Raw genomic sequence first — 21,578 nt, 5'->3', positions numbered from 1 at the left:
CGAAAAAAGGGGATAAATGCTATTTTATTCAACTAATGGAATTAATGTTGGAAAACCAAAACCAACGAAACTAGCTGCGAAAAAAGTTTTTCTGTAGGAACAACCGTTGGAAACTGCGTGTAATTGTTGTTGGAATCAACAAAAAGACGGCATATAGTTTGCTTTATCGAAAAGAGTGGTGACTGGAGTCACTTGAAAACTACTTTGCCACAAACAGAATTGTATTCCCGCCAAAATGGGAGTTTTAAATAAACCACCGACATTGCTTTTTGTTGTCGCGTTCGCATTGGTCTCCGGGATCACGTTGGTTCAAGGTAGGTCTTTCAGTTCATTTGTTTTTATAGTAGCGTAAATCTGATGAGGGTGTGGTTGTTTTGAATATCGGGTTTTAAAAGACAGGATGGGGAAATTGGGGTGAGACACCGTATGACATGTGAATAAACTATAGGCCTATTGTCTACAATAGGCCTATTGTCTACAATTAATTGTGTCCCAAATCGCGATATATTCTGAAATATAAATACATATTATTTGCGTGAATATTAGCGTGTTTATGCACACTCACAAGTTGAGCTAAAAATCTCAACAATTCACGCAAATATTCATTTTCGACGTCCCTTTAGGGCCACCATATAGTTATTGTTTCGCCCGGACCGCCAAAACGCTATTCACGGCGATCGGACATGTGTTTCTGAGTCTAGGGATTTTCGTATTCCTTCTTTAGGTTTTAAATTGTAAATGTATTTGTAGCTATACCATCGGTCATCATCCGATTTAAAATGAAGCTATTCCCAACTATAAATAAATCGTCTACATTTCTATGGATAAACCGACTTTTAGGGTGTACAGGATTGTTGTGCATGGATTAAAAAAATGAAGAAATTCCAAGATGGCGGTTTACGCGAGGCATGAAACCTGTGCTTCCAAAAGGCATCCGTGAGTAGGGCCTACCATGGAGGACTCCATGGGCCAACCGACAAACTGCTTCTTCTACCTTCATGCTTCAAGGAACAAACGGTTCCACCGGCAGTCTGACAAATTTACTCTGGGGATTTGCAGAAAAGTGGTATCGGTTTTGGATCCGCCTGCACATTTTTGTTAGACTTTGCCTTTGGTTCCAACTTCGTGCCACTTGTCAACGATGGATGTAGTGTGTGCATTGGGTGTCAGGACACTTCGTACCTTTGCATTGGGTGTCAGGACACTTCGTACCTTTGCATTGGGTGTCAGGACACTTCGTATACCTTTGCATTGGGTGTCAGGACACTTCGTACACAATGTACCTTTGCATTGGGTGTCAGGACACTTCGTACCTTTGCATTGTACAGTACCTTTGCATTGGGTGTCAGGACACTTCGTACCTTTGCATTGGGTGTCAGGACACTTCGTATACCTTTGCATTGGGTGTCATCAGGACACTTCGTACACAATGTACCTTTGCATTGGGTGTCAGGACACTTCGTACCTTTGCATTGTACAGTACCTTTGCATTGGGTATCAGGACACTTCGTACCTTTGCATTGGGTGTCAGGACACTTCGTACCTTTGCATTGGGTGTCAGGACACTTCGTACCTTTGCATTGTACAGTACCTTTGCATTGGGTATCAGGACACTTCGTACCTTTGCATTGGGTGTCAGGACACTTCGTACACAATGTACCTTTGCATTGGGTGTCGGGACACTTCGTACCTTTGCATTGTACAGACCAATCTTGAAGCAACCAGTCTCGCAACCTCTCTACCGTACAGTGTGGCAGTGTAGTGGTGGCAGTTGTTCTGTCGTCGTCGTGGTACACACCTGCAGAAATACATGTATATGCTCAAATTTTAGTCAACTCCAGGTTTACACGGTAAGGGGAAGTCGAAGCTACGGTATCCGACGTGTCCAATTGTGAAGAAATGAATGAGCATTTTGAAATATTCGTCTTTTTTTGTATTTCTACTTTGTTTGATAATCTTCAAAAACTTTGTAACTTAAATTTCCTGTGTGGCTCTCATTTTATCGAAGTAACATGTTCAGATGCACATTAGTAGGGGCCTATATAGACCTACTCCTAGAACTATTTCGGAGTAATATACTGAGTGACTGGAGATTCCTTTTTTCGAAATTTTGACATTATCGGTCATCTAGATGACCGATAATGTAATGTCAACATTTCGAAAAAAAGGAATCTAGCGCCCAAGTGAGTCACTGGGTCTAGGGCCTATATATTGTTTATGATTTTTGAATACAATTCAATTCATTAATGTAGAATTTATTTGTTTGTTTAGGCCTATTTATATGTTTATTAATTGATGAAATAATTTATAATTTTATTCAGTTATCCATATTAATTTCGGCGGTCTCTTTTTTTGCCCAACTGTCTTACTAAAAATTTATTTATTTTATAATTTATTTATCTATTTATTTGGAAAAGTGTCTGTCTCATGTCACCACTTTTTTCAGTCGTTATGAAATAAAACAGTAGGGCTATCTAATTTACCTAGATGAAATATTTGGTAAAAATGAGTGACAAGATTAAAGTGCTGGCAGGATATGGAAAATTATATATATACTTATTTATCAAGATCTTTACACACATCATCTTAATGCTTTTTTGATTTATGTAGGTATTTTACTGATGGGATAACTTTCCAGATTCTGCCATCACTTTTTCACTCATTTTTACAAAAAGGGATATCTCATTGAGGTAAATTCATTATCATTAAACTCATAATCTATATTGTATGTCATACTTTGTCTTATTGATGTTCAACTGCAGACCCACTTTGTTGTGCCAATCTTCCAGAAATGTGCTATCAGCATTCCATTAGCTTAATCTCTGTGGTTCGTAAGACAACGGGAAAGTTAATAAGAGAAGAAAATGTCCAGCACTACAAAATTCAAAAACATAACCCTGTGTCCAGCCATCAGCATAGTTTCTTCTTCTTCCGTAAAAGTACAGTCCACCATCTGGTGTATTACGTACTGTGGTTGTTGTATGCATGCGAGGGTGTGGTGGGTAAACAGTGAACGTAGAGTGCGGCTTAAAAAACAGCTCAGGTTGACCTATAGCGGAGCTGGACTGACTGACACCCTTCTTAAAGCTAGCAAGAGTTGTGCAGTTGATCAGGTGTTCCGGGAGATTGTTCCATTTTCTAATGCTATTGGGGAAGAATGACTGTTGGTAGACCCCTGTCCTGGCGAATTGTATCATGTATTTGTAAGAATGACCCCTCAGAGAAACGGTGTATGGTGCCAGAAACATGTGTGGGACGTCAACCAGGTTGTTCACAATCTTATACATCATAACTGCCTTGGCCTGTGCACGCTGTTCTTGAAGTGTGGTCCACTGAAGTTGGCTGATCATGGCAGTTACATTACTTGTTGTTCTGTAGTCTCCAAGCACAATGCGTGCATAGCGTGGCTGCACCAGTTATAACTTTTGGGTGTAGCTAGCTGTCTGGGGTACTCTACAATAGGGCGCACTAGGGTCTTGTAGCACAGATCCTTTGTTTTCCTGGGACACTGATGTATGTTACGCTGCAGAAAAGCCCTTATGGAATATGCTTTGTTGGTGATGCCGTTGATGTGATTATTCCAGCTTAGGGTTTTGTGAATGTTAACCCCAAGATATTTTGCAGAGTCGACTTCTTCCAGAGTGTGGTTGTAAATTGTGTAAGTTTGCTTGATGAACTTCCTTTTTGTTGGTGACAGGGATAACCTGGCACTTCTTTGGGTGGAACTCCATTTTCCAGTCACTCTCCCATTGCTGAAGGTGGTCTAGGTCCTGCTGCAATATAGATGCATCTTTCTCTGTCTTGATGTTACGATACAGAATACAGTCATCTGCAAATATTCTGGCCGTTGTGCCCTGTGAGATGCAGTCAGGAAGTTCATTTATAAGCAGCATGAAAGTAATGGTCCTAGAACACTTCCTTGCGGCACTCCAGATAGGACTGGTGCAGGTATTGAAGTAGCTCCATCTAAGGTGACTTGTTGAGTGCGGTTTTCTAGGAAATTACTGACCCACTGACTTATGTTGCCATCAATTCCATAGTAATTGAGTTTGTGTAGCAACCATTGATGCGGCACCTTGTCAAAGGCTTTTGAAAAATCTAATAGGATGACATCTATTTGGCCTTTGGCATCAATGGAACTAGCAAGATCTTGGATGGTCAACAGTAGTTGTGTTTCACATGAGCGCCGTTCCCTAAATCCAAACTGAGCATTGGTGAGAATGTGGTTTCTGTTGCAGTGGCTCAGGATCTGGCTGCATAACACATGCTCCAGCATCTTACAGGTTATGGAGGTCAGTGACACAGGTCTGTAGTTCTCTCCCTTTTTGAAGATGGGGATGACGTTGGCTTCCTTCCATTCCTCCGGTAAGACACCTTGATCGATTCTGTGCTGGTGCAGCAGATCCTGTAACACTCGGTTAATGGAAGTCAGCAAGCAGTGTTGGAAGAAGGTCTCAAAAAGATTGTTGTACCTTGGAATAACAATTTGTGAAGTTTGATTGGTCGAAAACCAATCACGTGACGTGCAACAAAAACTGGTTCACGCCTGGTTCATTACATCCTGCCTTGATTTCTGTACCGGGGTAATAGTCTTCTTCTTGGTCAACCTGACTCTCAGCAATCTCCAAACTACAGCGAGTTTAGAACTCGGCAGCCAGATTGGTCACACGATCCAAAACCTGTGACCATATTTCACCAATTTTTTCTGACTTGCACTGGTTTCCAATTAGACAACGGGTTGCGTACAAAACCCACCTTCTGACCTATAGCTGTACCCATGGCCACACACCTACATATTTGCAAGAACTTATTCACAAATACCAGCCCTCTTGAAATCTCCGCTCCCAATCACAATCTCTACTTGCCTGCTCATCGGCTTCTACTAAGTCTTACGGCCAACGTGCATTTTCTACGTCTTCTCCCACTCTTTGGAAGAAACTCCCCCGCAACATCAAAGATGCACAAACTATGGATACATATTCAAACGCCTTCTTTAACTAATTTTATTGGTTTTTCTATTTTGACTTGTACAGTGCATTGGAACTTGGTGTGCAATGCGCTTTAAAAGAATGGTTTATTTTTGTTATTATTATTTTTCATGGCTCGGGTACAATGAAAAGTTATGTACATTGGTGTAATTCACATTATCGTTTCTACCAGTGGTCGAATTCCAGCGCTGTGTACACACCCGCGATTTTGAGGGAACAGTAAAGAATTGTTTCTTATTTGAACTGTTCGTCTGATCATTAAATATGCATACTTCTTCGTAATAATGTTTGAAGATGACAGAACTTTGAGAAAAGGGATAATTATAATATTAATAATAATAACTTTCGATTTATATAGCGCCTAATAACTAACACTTAATTCTCTAAGTGCTTTACATTAGTGCCCTGGTCATAGGTCCAATAACATCCCTTTTTAATGTTTCTCAGCTCCCTTGGGAGTATACAACCTGGGCAACAGTTTATATCGCTCCAAAGACTTTTTCATTCACAATATCAACCTCTACCCTCGCAGGTACCCATTTATTCCCTTGGGTGAAGAGAAGCAATTATAGTAAAGTATCTTTCTCAAGGACACAAGTGTGAAAACGCACCAGAACTTGAATTCGATGCTCTTAACCACTCGGCCATGGCACTCTCATAATTATGTTACTAAGGTCTTAGACTGGTGATGAGACTAGTCTTAAGTCTTTGTGAAATCCATCCCAGGATACACAGCTAACCACATGGATGTGTTACTGTAAACTAAACAATTACACTTTGATGATTGATATAACCTCACCATGCAAAGCTTCATTCCTTGGTTTTCTTTTCAGGGCAAGTGCCACCGACACCAACCACATTTGAAGTGACCTTACTCGGGACCACAGTGTTGGACTTCTCATGGGCGGCTGTAACTGGCGACTTTGACAACTACCTTATCATGGTTTACACCAATCCTGGAACTGCCGAAGCAGCTGAGGTTCCTTTGCGTGTTGACAAAAACTTGACCAAGTACAGATATGTTAAAACGGTCGAAAATGTTGGGGTGGCATTCTATACTGAGAAGGGGACTGTCAGAAGTGGCAGAATCTTCGATCTGACTCCAACACAGGTTTTTATCAGTAAGTTTACACTATCTTTTATGATCAAACATAAACAATAATAATAATAATAATAATTTGGGGGCTAATCATCCTTACTCGGAGCTAAGAGCTGAATTACGAAGGACGCGGCTACAACGTGTTTGAGAAGTAGGCATGCAAGGGCGCCTCTGGCTGCCAGCCACATCAATCCATTTTCACCACGGAGCACAGGCAAGATCGAAAGCGTTTGATTTTTCCCGAGGGAAGAAAACCGAATGGTCTGGAAAACCCTTGTGGCACAGCAGAGAACCAACGCACAACTCAACTCGCATATGGCCCCAACCTGGAATCCAACCGGGGTCACCTTGGTGAGAGGCGAGCGCTTTACGCACACGCCAATCATGCCACCCGAACTCATGAACCACAGATTTTAAAACACCTAATAGTGTCAGTGGTTTTTTAGTAGTCCTGCAGGCTAGTCCAAAGCAAGATAGAATTACAATAAGGCATTTCGGTATGGGTGTGAAACTGCTCATGTGCTGCCCTACCGCGGCAGCATGGCCCAATTTCATAGAGCTACTTAAGCAGAAAATATTGCTTAACAGTTTTTTTTGCTTGGCAGAAATGAGCATGATACCAGTCACACATTGTAATTGTTTCATGGTATTTTGGCTGCGGTATCCTTACTCTGGTAAGCATAATTTTGTTGTGCTTAGCTGCTTGTTCTGCTTAAAGGGAAGGTACACGTGTGGTAATTGTCAAAGACCAGTCTTCTCACTTGGTGTATCCCATCATAACCATAAAATAACAAGGCTGTGAAAATTTGGGCTCAATTGGTCATTAAAGTTGCAAGAAAATTATGAAAGAAAAAAAACCCCTTGTTGGACGAAATTGTGTGCTTTCAGATAAGAATAAAAGACTTCTAGCTAGAAGTCTTTTATTATTTTAGTGAGAAATTACCTCTTTCTCAAAAACTACGTTACTTCAGAGGGAGTCGTTTCCCACAATGTTGCATACTATCAACAGCTCTCCAATGCTTGTTACCAAGTCAGTTTTTAAGTTAATATTTGTTTTGAGTAATTACCAAACGTGTACCTTCCCTTTAAGCAGCTCTATGAAATTGGGCCCAGCATTGGAATGAGCATCCTAGTGCAGCATCAGCCATTTCTACCATGCTACAACCATGGAGGTTCACCTCATTCAAAATTACCTATGGCTTTTAATAACTTCTAAACAAATGAACTTGATGATATGGACAAACAAAGGGCCTACAGGAAGTCTTAAAATATGGAACTGTACTGTTGGCCTATGAAGAAGTACTAGTGAAACAAAAAATGACTGCTGACACTGGACTTAATAAATTATGGTCGTAAGTGTCATAAGGTAAAATTTACTTGAGAAGCAATTCAGCTGTTGTTTAATAAAGCATTCCCTTTGAAGTAATAGGGGCGTATGGTTTGGATAATGTTTCACCTCAAAACATTTGAATATGAGAAACAATTAATAATAATAGTAAGACATTTGTAAAGCGCCTAATGCAAAAGCCTCTAAGCGCATTAAAGAAACAATAAAATAAACAATTAGAGAAAGATACAAGATACAAATAGGCAAACTACAAAAAAGAAGCTTTAAACAAATGAGTTTTCAACAAGGACTTAAAACATTGTAAAGTATTAGCTTGGCGAATATGCACAAGAAGACTATTCCAAAGAAACGGTGCGGCGTAAGAAAAAGATCTGTGGCCATAAAAAATGGAAGAAGCACTAGTAGCAGAAAGCAATGACTGTTGAGATGATCGTAAAGTCCGAGTAGGGGAATAATGATGAACAAGTTCAGATAAATACGCAGGAGATTGACATGTTTGAGCCTTGAAAGTTAACAGAAGAATTTTGTAAATTAAGGCATGAAGTGCTTCTCGGATATCTGATGGTTGGAGTCTGTTCATGAATCTTGTGACCAGGGATGCAGTTGGTACCCACAATCACTTTGCTAAGCGGGGATGGATTTGACATTGTTGTGGAAAATACTGTGACAGTTATACCCCATTTGTTCACCATCAAGCTGGTTAAAATCTTTCTGAGTTGTTGCAAGCGGCAGATAATTACGATTTTGTTTTCTTCTTCAGCTGTTCCAGCTCCAATTATAATAAGTGAGTCATCGAGCACTGTAAAAATTACCTGGATGGAAGCACCAGATCCTACATACGATATCGCAGAGTATGAAATCACATTGCAGCAAACAGGGAGTACAGATATTCAGATGCAGCGGGTAGCCGCAGTAGCTGGAGCAACCCACACATTTGAGAATCTTCAGTCGGGCTCAGAGTATACCATCGTTACCAAAGCATATCACCCCGAGGCAATCCTTATTGAAACAACAGAGCCAATCACTGCCGTCGTGTGGACCTGTAAGTCAATGTTCAAAATGACGTTATTACTGCATGATCAAAGTTTATGATTTATGTGTTCAGTCACCTTGCAAACAACTGACTCTTGAAAAATACAACAAGAGGATGCAATTCACAAACTTCATTAAAATTGACCAAATAATCTTTTAATCAGCTAAAAAGCCCTGCGAATAATATTGACTTCTGACTATCGTAGAGCTTAAGTTTTTCAGAGAAATTTGTAACCAGTTTGGTCTCGAATACTAGTCAAAAGGAGGTTGTTCATTGGCCAATTGTGCGCTGCATTTACAAATCTGTGCGTTTTTTTTCTCTGTAAGATTGCAGCTGGATGGAGTCAATGTATACAGTCTATAGTGTGTATCAAGTATGACACCATGTTAAAATCTCTGCAAACCTCTCCTAGTTATACTTCCATCTTGCAAAGCTTCAAATCCAAAGTATCAAGTGTTGGGCATGGCTTTGTCACATTGTTACAGGTATTAACATTTAAACTTTTAAACAAGCCATTGTTTTCTTGTTTTAGTGCCACATGAACCATCGGACAGCATCATCTACCAGACCAGCGACTCAACAGCCACGGTTCAGTGGACTGCTGCCAACCAACCCTTCTCTTACTACAGGATGACCATCACCCCAGCGAATGGAGTGCCACGAGTTTACCAAATTCATGCGGACTCTACCAGTTTTTTGTTGGATAACATTATGGCAGGAATACAGTACAGCTACAGACTTGAGTCAGTTGTTGATACACCAGGTTTTCTGGATGGGACGGTAGAAAGTATACCGTCAGATATTCGAATTTCAGGGTCGTGTAAGTATAGGCTATGGAAGCTTGAATCGCCTTCTTGTTAGTGAGTTACAGAGAAAATTATCTCAGAAACACAGATACTTTTTCAGGGAAACATGGAATTCAAAGAGGTATTCAGAAGGTATCGTGGAAACATTAAGTTTTTCTGTAACTTGGAACGGGTGCACCACACTTAGGCATAAAAAAACACCATGTTATGTTGGTGTAAAGGGTCGCCCAAAATAGGGTAGGTAGGTAGGGATTTATTTTTATTTTATATTTTTTCCCTCTCCTCGAAACTGACAAGTTTTCTAATTGTTTAAGCCAGTAGTATACACAAATACAAAAGAAAACGAGGATACACACAACAAATAGTGTATTTTTAAACTCTTGATGACATTTTAATTTTGTTTTTGTCTTTAATAGATTTTTATCATTAAATTTCCTCTCTTAAAAAAATAAAAATATCTAGGGTCGGCCGGATTTTTAGGGTAGGTCGGGTTACCCCAACATAACTTTTTTATTGTAATGCCTTACTGAGATTCCCATAGCAACCGATGACTGAGTCACTTAGACTCTTGAAAGTAAATTGAATAGGTTTAATTTTCCTTCTAAATTTTGGGTAACAAGTAATTCACCCCCGTAAAAGTTTCAAACAGATTTGCTGCCAGTTGTTATGAAACACGCTCAACTTCCTAAGCCAAATACGACCAACTAAAAAAAAAAAAAGCCAGAAGTTAACACGTCTCGATCCTTAAAAGCTAAACCACAGAGCCCCCAGGATGTGATATATTTTCATAATGATACACAGTATATAAAATGCATGACCTCCAACCATTTTTGCGTATTGTGTGGCGCACCATTACGATACCACGCACATTATCCTAGATTGCTGAGTGTCTTGGACACATTTTGTCATTGAATTTCAAGTTTTCGAGATGCTTTAATTTTAATTGATATCCAGGTATCCAATATGGCACCATTGAACTCTGAGTTTCTGTGACCAATTCATTGAATTTCGAGTTTCCTAGATACCTAAGCATTGAGTTCTGAGTTAGCGAGAATCATTACCATTGAATTCATATTTTCCGAGACACCTTCATTGAAATCTAAAGATTTGGAGAAACCTCATCATTGAACTCCACGTTTCCAAGATAGTTTCCAATACTTTTTTTCTTCAAATGACAAGGATAAATTTATTTGTTCCAGCTTCCTTAATTGGTATATAACGAACATCAAAACTCATATACCTTTATCAATATTAATAAGACAAACCAGATAATTTGTTGGGGATTAAACAAATAGACTAGAGTGGGACTTGAACCTGAAGCCTCTGGTTTAATTTGCCAGTGCTCTACTAACTGATCTATCCAGCACTATGTTGGTGGTCTCCTTTTTATTTATCATCTTAGTTCGGTGATGAGCCATAGTCACAATTTTCTACTGTTGTATGGACTTCGGACAATATGTCTTATTCATTTCTCTGGTACACAGCAACCAACTTAAACCCCAAGATTGAGGCGATTACAGATCTTGGAATGCACCTTACATGGGATCAGAACACCAACAACCAACTGCAGAAGTACACCATTACCGTTGTGGACACCAACGGAAACTCTGTAATCAGTGAAGACATTCCGCCTGGGGAGACATCCTATACCTTTCCAAACCTACCAGCCAGTGGAGCCATTTACCAGTACATCCTGAATGCTTACTTTGGTGGTGCCAGCACCTATGCTGGTAGCGTTCAAGAAACTACAAGTAAGTTTTTGAAATGTCATTATTTATTTACAAACAAAATAGCTGTAAAAGAAAAAAATGTCATAGATGTTAAATTTGCATCGGGGATAAAGAATATTAATACTTTGGTTTTTTACCCATACACCGATGTGTGTTAGCACTGTATACTCAGTACTTTCCCGAGTCCTGTGAAAAAATATCACAGGCATGTTACTCGGGTGGGATTCGAACCCACGACCCTTGCAATTCTAGAGCAGTGTCTTACCAACTAGACTACCGAGGTTGCCCGGCAGCTAGAGGCAGTTCGAATCCTATGAAAAAAATGTCATTATATTTGGTGAGGACCCTCTTCAGACCAAGGTACGGTGTTACATCTCAGGTTCTGCTGTTTAGTTGCACTGACACAATCAATTGAAGGCATTGCCAGTGTGTAGTCTCTGGTGAACTGGAACTTCAATTTGGATGTTTCAAAAAGTTGTGTTCTGCCTAGAAGGATTATAATAACAACAATCGTTACCCCCCAACAACATGTAGCTGAAAGGACACATATCTGGAAAGCATTTCATAAGAAGGCTTTTAATATCGCCACTACAGTCAACCCCTGCCCCTAGACCCAGACACTGGGCCGCTGTACTCTTTTTAAATTGTTTTATTTGGACATCTGCTGTCGAGCTAGCATAACCCCAGATTTCTACCCCCAAACCTCCCTGAGTCGACCCTTGCGGAGCTACCCTCCCCAAACTTTGTGACAGTACATTTATTTTCTCTCATACTAAAAACAACTTTTCTGTTACACAGAACTGCCTGTGAATGTGAACTTAGATGGCGTCACCTCAAGCACCGCGACCATAACTTGGGCCAAGAATATTGTTCCTAACCCGGAGGGGTACCTGGTCAGTGTCATCAGTAATGATGGGACTTACACTAACTTCATACCAGTTACTGTGGACGAGGCCGTTGGAGCGTACACTATTACAGGACTGCCTGCTGGGAAGACATACCAAATTGGTGTAGATGCTGTTTTAAATGGAAACCGAGTAGCAATCGGCGCTATCCAAGATCGAGCCGTTCTAGGTTTGAAACTTATCTTTGTTTGACATGTTTGACAGTGACAATTATTTAGCTATCCGTGTTGTAGGTGTTGAGATCTCAGTCCAGTTCTTTCATTTTTGTAAAAAAAAAAATACAAGTGTTTAAAATGTACCAACAAGAACAAACAAGTTGCTATAAAAGCGTAATTATTTTCAAGCTGGCCCTGGTGTGTTTTATACACAAATTTTGTAGCTGCACTGTAGCTGCACCAATTTTGAAACGGCCTAAGATAATCATTTTGTAACCCCAGGTTATCCAAAAGATGGAAATGCCAATATTTCATCATAACTTTCTAGAATTTTGATCCTAGTTTCGGAATTGTTTGTCAGCAGTGACCCCTGACTTTTCCAAAAAACGCCATGTTTTTTCAAACAATTCTATTTCAATTTGAAGCAGCCTAGATTATAATTTTGTAACCCTAGGTGTTCCAAAAGATGGAAATGCCAACATGTCAACATATCTTTCTAAAACTTTTGTCAGCATTTTCCCTTCAATTTTCGTACGACCTATGGTTGTAATTTTTGTAATTTTCCTCTCAGATACCTCAATCAAAACGGATGTTGTCACAACGGATCTTATACAGGCTTCCTGGGACATTATAGACGGTGCAACCTACAGTCTCCTATTGACCAATACAGTAGATGGTACAACCCAACCGGTTACGATCTCCAACTCGCAGACTAACAAACACGCCTTCACCGGATTGACGCCTGGTCAGACATATGCAATTTCACTCGTGAGTCACCTTAATGGACAGAACATTGATGGTGGAACAGTCGTAGAAACCACCTGTAAGTATATAGTATTCGATACAGATAATTGCAGGATTGCTAACTATTCAATTATTAAAGGCACAACAGCCGATATCACTTAACGCTAGGATTAATCCGAGTAACTCTCTGAGTAACTCGTCCTAACTTGGGATTAATCTTAAGGTGTGCTCATCCTAAGTCCTAAGATTAATCTTAAGTTATGAAGAGTTTGGTGAAATCGCTGCCTGGACACTATTGGTAATTACTCAAAATAATTGTTAGCATAAAAACTTACTTGGAAACGACCAATGGAGAGCTTTTGATAGTATAAAACATTGTGAGACACGGCTCCCTCTGAAGTAACGTAGTTTTGAGAAAGAGGTAATTTCTCACTAAAATAGTTGAATTGAAAAAGAGACCTCAATTGAGGTCTCGAATTCTAGGCATCTAAAAGCACACAACTTGTGTGACAAGGGTGTTTTTCCGTCCATTATCTCTTGCAAGTTCGACGACCATTGAGTCCAAATTTTCACAGGTTTTATTGTATGCGTATGTTGAGATACACCAAGTGAGAAGACTGGTATTTGACAATTACCAAAGATGTCCAGTGCCTCTAAACCTCACAAATTACTTAAGGTCCAAATAGAATAAATATATGGCTATTATAAACAAGCACAGTTTTTAATAGCTTCAGGGCAAGTTGAGAGGTGGCGTTGCTAGACTGTCTGTAACGGTTTTTAATATTTATTGTACACCATGTTAAGTGTTGAGTGTTTTCTTTGAAGTTTTAAAGAACATAATCAAATTACTTTTTAAAAACTCCTCTTTCTGTTGTTTGTTGTCTTTTGTAGACCCTCTTCCTCCGACAAATATTCAAGTGACTCCGAGTGCAAATGGTCAAGATACAATCGTCACATGGAGCCCTCCACAGCATGTCTATGACGGGTTTGTAATCAATGGTGGAGGAGCTAATGTACTTCTTGGACCTGAGCAGACGCAGCATATCTTTACAAACCTAGTCGATGACGGATCCAATCTACAGCTGGCGACAACCAGTCAAGATAAAGTCAGCCAGCCGGGTCTGCCGTTTAGCAACTGTAAGCCAATAGACCCTTCCCATGAAATATGCTTATTAAATTCAAGCATGCGCCATAGAGTTGTGCACTAAGCAGACGAGCAATCGCTTCTGCGTCACGCAGCCATTAGTTGTGGACAAAATAGCGCGACGTTCCCTCATTTTGCTAACCAAAATGTTAGTGCGCACGCGCTATGTGCAATTTACATATTTCATGGGAAGGGTCTATTGATTGATTGATTAATTTGACTGTTTTTTTCCAATTAGGTACTACGGGTGATAAATGGAGGGCACCAGGCAAAAGACTTGTTCCTCTGGTGTAATTGGTTTTAGTTTGTAACAATAACAATAAATTATTTGATGGAATGAATGTTCAGAGAAAGGTTTAATGTCTCCATCAAACATAGCACAATAAATGGTTTGTTTTGTAAACTTGTGTTCACAATTAGTTTTGCTGAAGAGTTAAAGAAAAATTTGACAGTGTTCAAAGAATGCCACTTTCCGTTTGAAACTCTTTAGAGAAACCCAAATGGCTTGGACCTCAAAAAAGTAAAAGAAAAATGAACTTCAACTGTTATAATCAAGTTGGGAAGGTAGTGCCTTCTGCTCTACTGTCGTACCATTCAATATCATCCACTGTGGTTTTGAATTGTACATACACTAAGTCGGCTTGCAATAATACCAGGTGACAAATGCATCTACACAGTACACAATATTGTTTTTCTACCTTAAACAACCAAGAAGGAGAGTTTAATTATTTTCCCAAATGTTTATTTCAAGCACCTCAACAATTTTGTTTTAACTTCATTTTGTATACCTTGATTGCCACTCGATTCAGATAATAACAATGTAGTGTTGTTAAAGCAGGCCTTTAGCTGTACATAGAATTATGAACTCAAATACTGCATGAGCGGTAGCCGTCACATTCACAAAGAGGGCCGTCGCGATGTGCTTGCCAGCGCAAATGCATGTGCAGTAAATGGGTAAGATTTGATAATTCCGTGTACAGCCACAGTTTTGCTATGAAGACAGTCAAAAGTGTTCACGTTTTACAAGTAAGAATTACCTTTGCAGACAATGTCCAGCTCAGTGGGGCCACATCCTCATCTCTAGACGTCTCGTATGACCAAATCCCCGGAGTGAGTGGCTATCACATCCTTCTTGTCAACAAAGACGGAACAATCCAAGCGGAACAAGTACTTAACGGAGAACAAAACACCCAGTTTACATTTAACGGTTTAAACCCAAGCACCGAGTACACAGCGGTGGTCAGTGCCATGAGCAACACTGGTGAAAAACGATTCATCGGAAGTGACACCGCATCTACTTCTGGTAAGCAATACACAACAAGTTTGTTTTCTTAATGGACTATGGCAATCCATTGTTTTAATAATAATAAATTTTTATATAGCGCTTTATCACAGGCCGAATAAAGGCTTATCAAAGCGCTTCTGACATTTATTATTAATCGTTTATTTTAATCTGAATAAAAAACAACCAAAAGGTTGACAACATTCAAATTTACAAAGTTTTTACAGAATTAAGAAAAATGGAATTAACAATAAACAGGCAAAATAAATACACAAAAATTTAAAGAAAAAAAAAAAAAAAATTATCTGGCAGAAAACACGGCATAAAAATGGCAAAAACATACATCAAAAAAACAGACAAAAAGTTTAAAATTTGCCAAGCAGCCCCAAAATCTATTTCAATATTCTAGCTAATGAGGGTAGCGTGGATTTACTATAGCGCTCAGTTTTGCATTTAGGTATTTGAAAGCTAGTAGTTGAGGCTGCTCTGAGATGAAACATCACAGTTACAGATCATAAAATTCCAAATAATTTCGAATCTGGAGCAGAAATCTTGAATGATGACGGTAAAAGTGAGTGACAAATGCTCAGCATCTCAAATATCTGAAGATTGTTAACGGATGGCATGTATAAAAAGTGATAATTACAGATTTAAAATGGCAAGACAGAGCTCAAGAATAAAACAGGTGTGGCAGCTTACAACAGTGCCCTCTATTCAAACCATTTAACCCTGGTCACTGGGCCATATATTTTATTCATTAAACCATCTCAGCACCCTACGGGAGTATACAGCCGGTGCTGCAAGTTACCACGCTCTAAGCTAATCATTCACATAAACCATCTCTGCCCTCACACGTACCCATTTTCACACTTCACTCAAGGGAATAAATGGGTACCTGCGAGGGTAGAGGTTGATATTGTAAATGAAAAAGCCTTTGGAGCGACATAAACTGTTGCCCAGGTTGTATACTCCTAAGGGAGAAACATTAAAAAGGGATGTTATTGGCCCTATGACCAGGGCACTAATGTAAAGCGCTTAGAGAATTACGTGTTAGTTGTTAGGCGCTATATAAATCGAAAGTTATTAGTTATTATTATTATTTTACCCCTGGGTGGCGAGAAGCTTAGGGTAAACTGCCTTGGTTAAAGACAGTGGACACTATTGGTAATTGTCAAAGACTAGCCTTCACAGTAGGTGTATCTCAACATATGCATAAAATACCAAACCTGTGAAAATTTGAGCTCAATCGGTCATCGAACTTGCGAGATAATGAAAGAAAAAAACACCCTTGTCACACGAAGTTGTGTGCGTTTAGATGGTTGGTTTCGAGACCTCAAGCTCTAAATCTGAGGTCATGAAATCAAATTCGTGGAAAATTACTTCTTTCTCGAAAACTGTCACTTTAGAGGGAGCAGTTTCTCACCATGTTTTATACCATCAACCTCTCTCCATTACTCCTCACCAAGAAAGGTTTTAGGCTAATAATTGTTTTGAGTAATTACCAATAGTGTCCTCTGGAATTTGAACGGACAACCCGATGACTTATTTACCAGAACTTAAACCCGATGCTCTTATCCCATCAGCTACGACACCCTGCTTAGTTTAGAGTGGGCCCAATTTACATGGATTCTTACAGGGGAAATTGGCAGCATAAATTTAGCCTGAATTTGTTAATATGTTTTGGGCATTTGTGTTTGAAACGTTCCAAGGGTTGCATACTGCCCCGATTGAAACTTTTACCTTTTTTCAGGTTTCTTAGTAAAATTTTTCTTCTGTTTTTGTGTAGTTTCTAAAGTATGTGGTGTTTTTATAGTTTCTGTTAATTTGATGTTTCTCAAGTGCAGTTAAGTCCAACGGGTAACCCATCTCAGATTATTAGAAAACATGCAAGAATAAAAGAAAAAGAGGAAAACAAGTATTGAGCCTACTATAAAGAAAAAACTTTGAAATAACTAAAACAAAACAAAATTTCAATTCAGTCAATGCTGTCAATTGTGAAGTTATGACATTTTTCCTCCTATCCGTGAAAAATCAGCAACATCTTTATTATAGAAAGTATCCTGAATGTCTATAAAAGTCTACACCATGTAAGTCAGCCATTTAAAGTCATTCCGATTGATTAGTAAATCAGTCAAATCAATTAAATTTTTCAATTTATTTATTTCCAGCGCAAGTTGTCATACCTCCCTTTGATTATGGTCTAAATATCAACCCTGTTACCACTACTACCATGGGCGTTGCTTGGAACCATAACGATGCTGCCAACTTTGACAACTACAGACTTACAGTGACGGATATAGCAGGACAGGTCCATGGAGAGGTTTGGCTCAATTAGTACTTGATGATGACTTCCTTTAGAAAACCATAGAAATAGAACCCGGAGAATGCTGAGCTTTACCACCCCGTGTTTTGACAGTGCCCACTGGTTATTGCACCACATGATACGCTTTGGCAAGATGACCATCACATGAGCGCACATAGACCTTTTTTTACGTGTTTTCATTGGTCAATGCTCATGTCGTCATGGCAACAAAAGAATGGCGTACGAGCACTGATAAAAGTGGTGTCACAACAAAATCGCAAGCAAGCGTTCTCTGGGTTTTATTTCCATGATGAAAACCTGTAAGTGCCATTTAAGTTGTGAACCACTTTTCAATTGTTTTATTGTTTTCTCCAAACTACAATGCCCTGGGGGAGTCGGAAGTCCTTGATATTCTAGACTGGACTATTCCACATCTCTAAGAGGGATAAATTTGTTTGAGGGGCTTTAAAGTTAGTTTAAAAATTACCCAGTAAGTTTCCCTTGTGGTTTAACGGCTCACTATAAAATCAGATTTAAAGGCAGTGGACACTATTGGTAATTGTCAAAGACTAGCCTTCACAGTTGGTGTATCTCAACATATGCATAAAATAACAAACCTGTGAAAATTTGAGCTCAATCGGTCATCGAACTTGCGAGATAATAATGAAAGAAAAAAACACACTTGTCACACAAAGATGTGTGCGTTTAGATGGTTGATTTCTAAATCTGAGGTCTCGAAATCAAATTCGTGGAAAATTACGTCTTTCTCTAAAACTATGGCACTTCAGAAGGAGCCGTTTCTCACAATGTTTTATACTACCAACCTCTCCCCATTACTCATTACCAAGTAAGGTTTTATGCTAATAAATATTTTGAGTAATTACCAATAGTGTCCACTGACTTTAAATATGTGATGTCTTATTATTTTAATTGTGTACAATTTATCTACTTGTTATTTTGTGATCAGCCCATTATAGTTCCTGCGACGGCCAACCCCAACCATATTGTAACTGGACTGACTCCAGGTACTGAATATTCAATAGATGTGTCTGGTGTAGCCAATGGGGTCTCGACTACCTTGGTTAGTGCACGGGAGTCAACAGGTCAGTAGAATTTTTTTATTAATTATTGCTATGGAAGTTTTGTAATATTTTGTCTCTTTTATGATTAATAGTTAAATATGTCATTGTTTCTGGGAAGGATACATTAATTCCTGTGTATTTAAAGGCATTGGACACTGTTGGTAATAACTCAAGATAATTGTTAGCTTACAAAATGTTGGTAATGAACATTGTTGATGGTGTAAAACATTGTGAGAAATAGCTCCCTCTGAAGTAACGTAGTTTTTGGGAAAGCTAGGTAAACACTCAAATAAAGACTTCAGCTGAAGCCTTTTATTATAAATCTGAAAGCACACAAAGCAGTGCTCAAGAGTGTAGTTTCTTGCAAATTTGATGACCAATTGAGCAACATTTTTATTTTATGCGTGGTGTTTTTTCCCCTGGTTCAAGTTGAATGACTTTATTTAAAGCCATTGGACACTTTCTGAACAGAACAAGAATTAAAAGTTCACAGATTTACAAATAACTTACAGGGTTTACAGAAGGTAATGGTGAAAGACTTCCCTTGAAATATTATTCCATGAATTGCTTTACTTTTTGAGAAAACATTAAATCAATTTTCGATATCAAGAATAACAGGTATATTTTAAACACATGTCATGACACGGCGAAACATGTGGAAACAAGGGTTAATTTTCCCGTTATTTTCTCCTGACTCCGATGACCGATCGAGCCTAAGTTTTCACAGGTTTGTTATTTTATAAAGTAGTTGTGATACAGAAAATGTGGGCCTTTGGACAATACTGTTTAGCGATGCTGTGCGATTGCTTTAAAAAGCAGATAGGTGATGGATTGTTGGTTTGTTTGGGGCCCACTGTCTGGAACCAGTTACCACAGACCATAAGATCCTGCAGATGATGCAACTTTGAATTACAATCTCAAAATCTATTTTTTCTTGTGTGTTATAATTGCTATTGTTGTGTCTTTGTTTGTAAAGTGCAATGATCACTTATGGAATTGCGCTATATTTTAAGAGCTGTTCCTGACTGGATTGGCAGCATATGGCGCCACAGCACCTCGGAAACCAATACATGGTGCTAAGGATTAGGGCTCATAACTCAAACTTCGTCCCGCTCATCTTGCAGTAAAAATACATGGCGCTCTGTAACCTTTGGTAAAAAGTGTGCTATAAATACTTTTGTTATTACTGTTTTGTTCTCTCCTAGTTCCGTTGCCGCCTGCTAAGACGATCATGGCCCATGCTAACGACAAAATCACACTAGATTGGTTCCCACCACTGGAGGGCTCTGCAGACAATTACATTATTAAGTATGGGCCGTACGGTGGCACCCTTGAGACAGTTGTGCTCGATCCACACCTAACCCACTACGAGATAGTCCAGCCTTTCGACAACTCTCAGCAGCACAAAGTGGAAATCTACTCCGCCATTGGACAGTCGCAAGAGTTGATCAGTGAGATGGGAGTTATAGACCGAGATGGAGTACCGATCAATATTAACCCAAGTGAGTACTGCTCAGAAATGTAGGTAGACCAGTTTTAGTTGTGGGCTCTAAATCCAATTAAGTGCACCTAGGGTGAGCGGTTCAACAGTACCATTCATGTTTCGATGGTGCCTTCATTACTACTCAAGTGCAAACTGGGGGAAATCTGTGCTGCGCGGCACAGTTGATTTTGCTCAGAGTGCTGGGCGAAATTTGTTAGTTCTGTGTAGGCCTGCCCGGCACCGCCAACTGTGGCTACACCATTGATACTGATCAGTCTCACCTGTGGGAAAAGCTTCTGAGACCTGTGCCGCAGTCCACGGCTGCAAACATTTGCGAGTGGAACTTCTTTTTGCAATTTTTGCTTCAGCTGTAGTGATTCATTCCACCTTAACATGCAGCTGTTTTTTTTTTAAAGGATTGGATGGAAGTTGACAATACCTCTACCTATTTGCCTCTCACTTGGTATCTCATACTAGTTTTCAAATTTCTCCTTGTTCAAGTTTTTATTAACCATTGGTAGTTTTATTTAATAATTTTCATCAAATCTTTTTGGCCTAGACAACATATAAAAAATAAACTAAAAAGAAACATTTTTAATAAGGGAGACCGTTTGTAACAGAATGAGTTACTTAAGGCGTTCATATTTTTCCTAAAGTGCTGCTACGCTTCATATTGAGATGTCAATTTCTTAACTAGCTCTTATGATCTCATGTAGAGGTCAAACAAGGTTGCTCATATTTTCCCTCTGTTTTCTTTCCTTTCAGCTTGCACCCCGAACCCGTGTTTGAACAATGGGGTATGCACAATAGTACCTACCATTGGATTTGTGTGTCAATGCGTAGGTTACACTGGAAATATATGTCAAACTCAAATCGGCAAGTACTATTTGATCATTGATTCTATCAATTACAATTTATATTCCTGTAATACCTTTACAATGTGCTTTTGTGATTATTTTTCGGAAGGGTAACAGGTGGTTGTCAACATGGTGTTTCTGCAAAGTGCTGTCGAGAGATTGCTTGTTTTAGTATTCAGAACTTACTTCATGGGACAGGGAGTTAAAGCACTATGTGTGGTTGTATTTTATATGGGCACAATTTCATGGCTCTGCTTACCGTAAGCATAGAATTGGCGCTTGCGGAAGCAGTGAATTCTGTGCTTACGGCAAGCCTATTTCACGGGTTGGCGGCGAATTTTGGCTTCTGTGCGTGCGTACTCTAGGCACTCTACGCTTACAGGGCTAGCGCAGAAATTTGGTGTTCCACGTAAGCAGGGAATCGTGATCGTAAGCACATAATTCGGCGGTAAGCAGAGCCATGAAATTGGGCCCAGGTATCTCCAGCCTTTCTGCCATATTGGATATCTTGCCAATTAGGGCTGTTTCTGAGCCCAAGGGAGGCCCTTCACTTTTGTATCAGTGACGTCCTGTATATGAGGGTCGGTTACTTTGGCAGAAAATGTTTTTAACTCCATAAT

The 21,578-nt window shown here is 39.4% G+C and overlaps 1 protein-coding gene across 1 annotated transcript in view; it reads left to right on the top strand.

Annotated features, from left to right (window-relative positions):
- Positions 1-5,848: 5,848 nt before the first annotated feature.
- Positions 5,849-21,578, top strand: part of LOC139943819 (uncharacterized) — a 101,931-nt gene continuing 86,201 nt past the window's right edge. The window contains exons 1-12 of the mRNA XM_071940645.1: positions 5,849-6,109; positions 8,196-8,477; positions 9,001-9,288; positions 10,759-11,025; positions 11,803-12,078; positions 12,636-12,887; positions 13,700-13,945; positions 14,998-15,255; positions 17,403-17,554; positions 18,504-18,639; positions 19,824-20,120; positions 20,867-20,977. Of these exons, the coding sequence (XP_071796746.1) occupies positions 5,929-6,109; positions 8,196-8,477; positions 9,001-9,288; positions 10,759-11,025; positions 11,803-12,078; positions 12,636-12,887; positions 13,700-13,945; positions 14,998-15,255; positions 17,403-17,554; positions 18,504-18,639; positions 19,824-20,120; positions 20,867-20,977 (2,746 nt within the window). The 5' untranslated portion in view covers positions 5,849-5,928. The remainder of the gene's footprint in view (positions 6,110-8,195; positions 8,478-9,000; positions 9,289-10,758; positions 11,026-11,802; positions 12,079-12,635; positions 12,888-13,699; positions 13,946-14,997; positions 15,256-17,402; positions 17,555-18,503; positions 18,640-19,823; positions 20,121-20,866; positions 20,978-21,578) is intronic.

The sequence above is a fragment of the Asterias amurensis genome, chromosome 11, assembly GCF_032118995.1.
Source record: "Asterias amurensis chromosome 11, ASM3211899v1".
NCBI classification, from domain to species: domain Eukaryota; kingdom Metazoa; phylum Echinodermata; class Asteroidea; order Forcipulatida; family Asteriidae; genus Asterias; species Asterias amurensis.
This window is presented reverse-complemented; position numbering and strand designations above follow the sequence as displayed.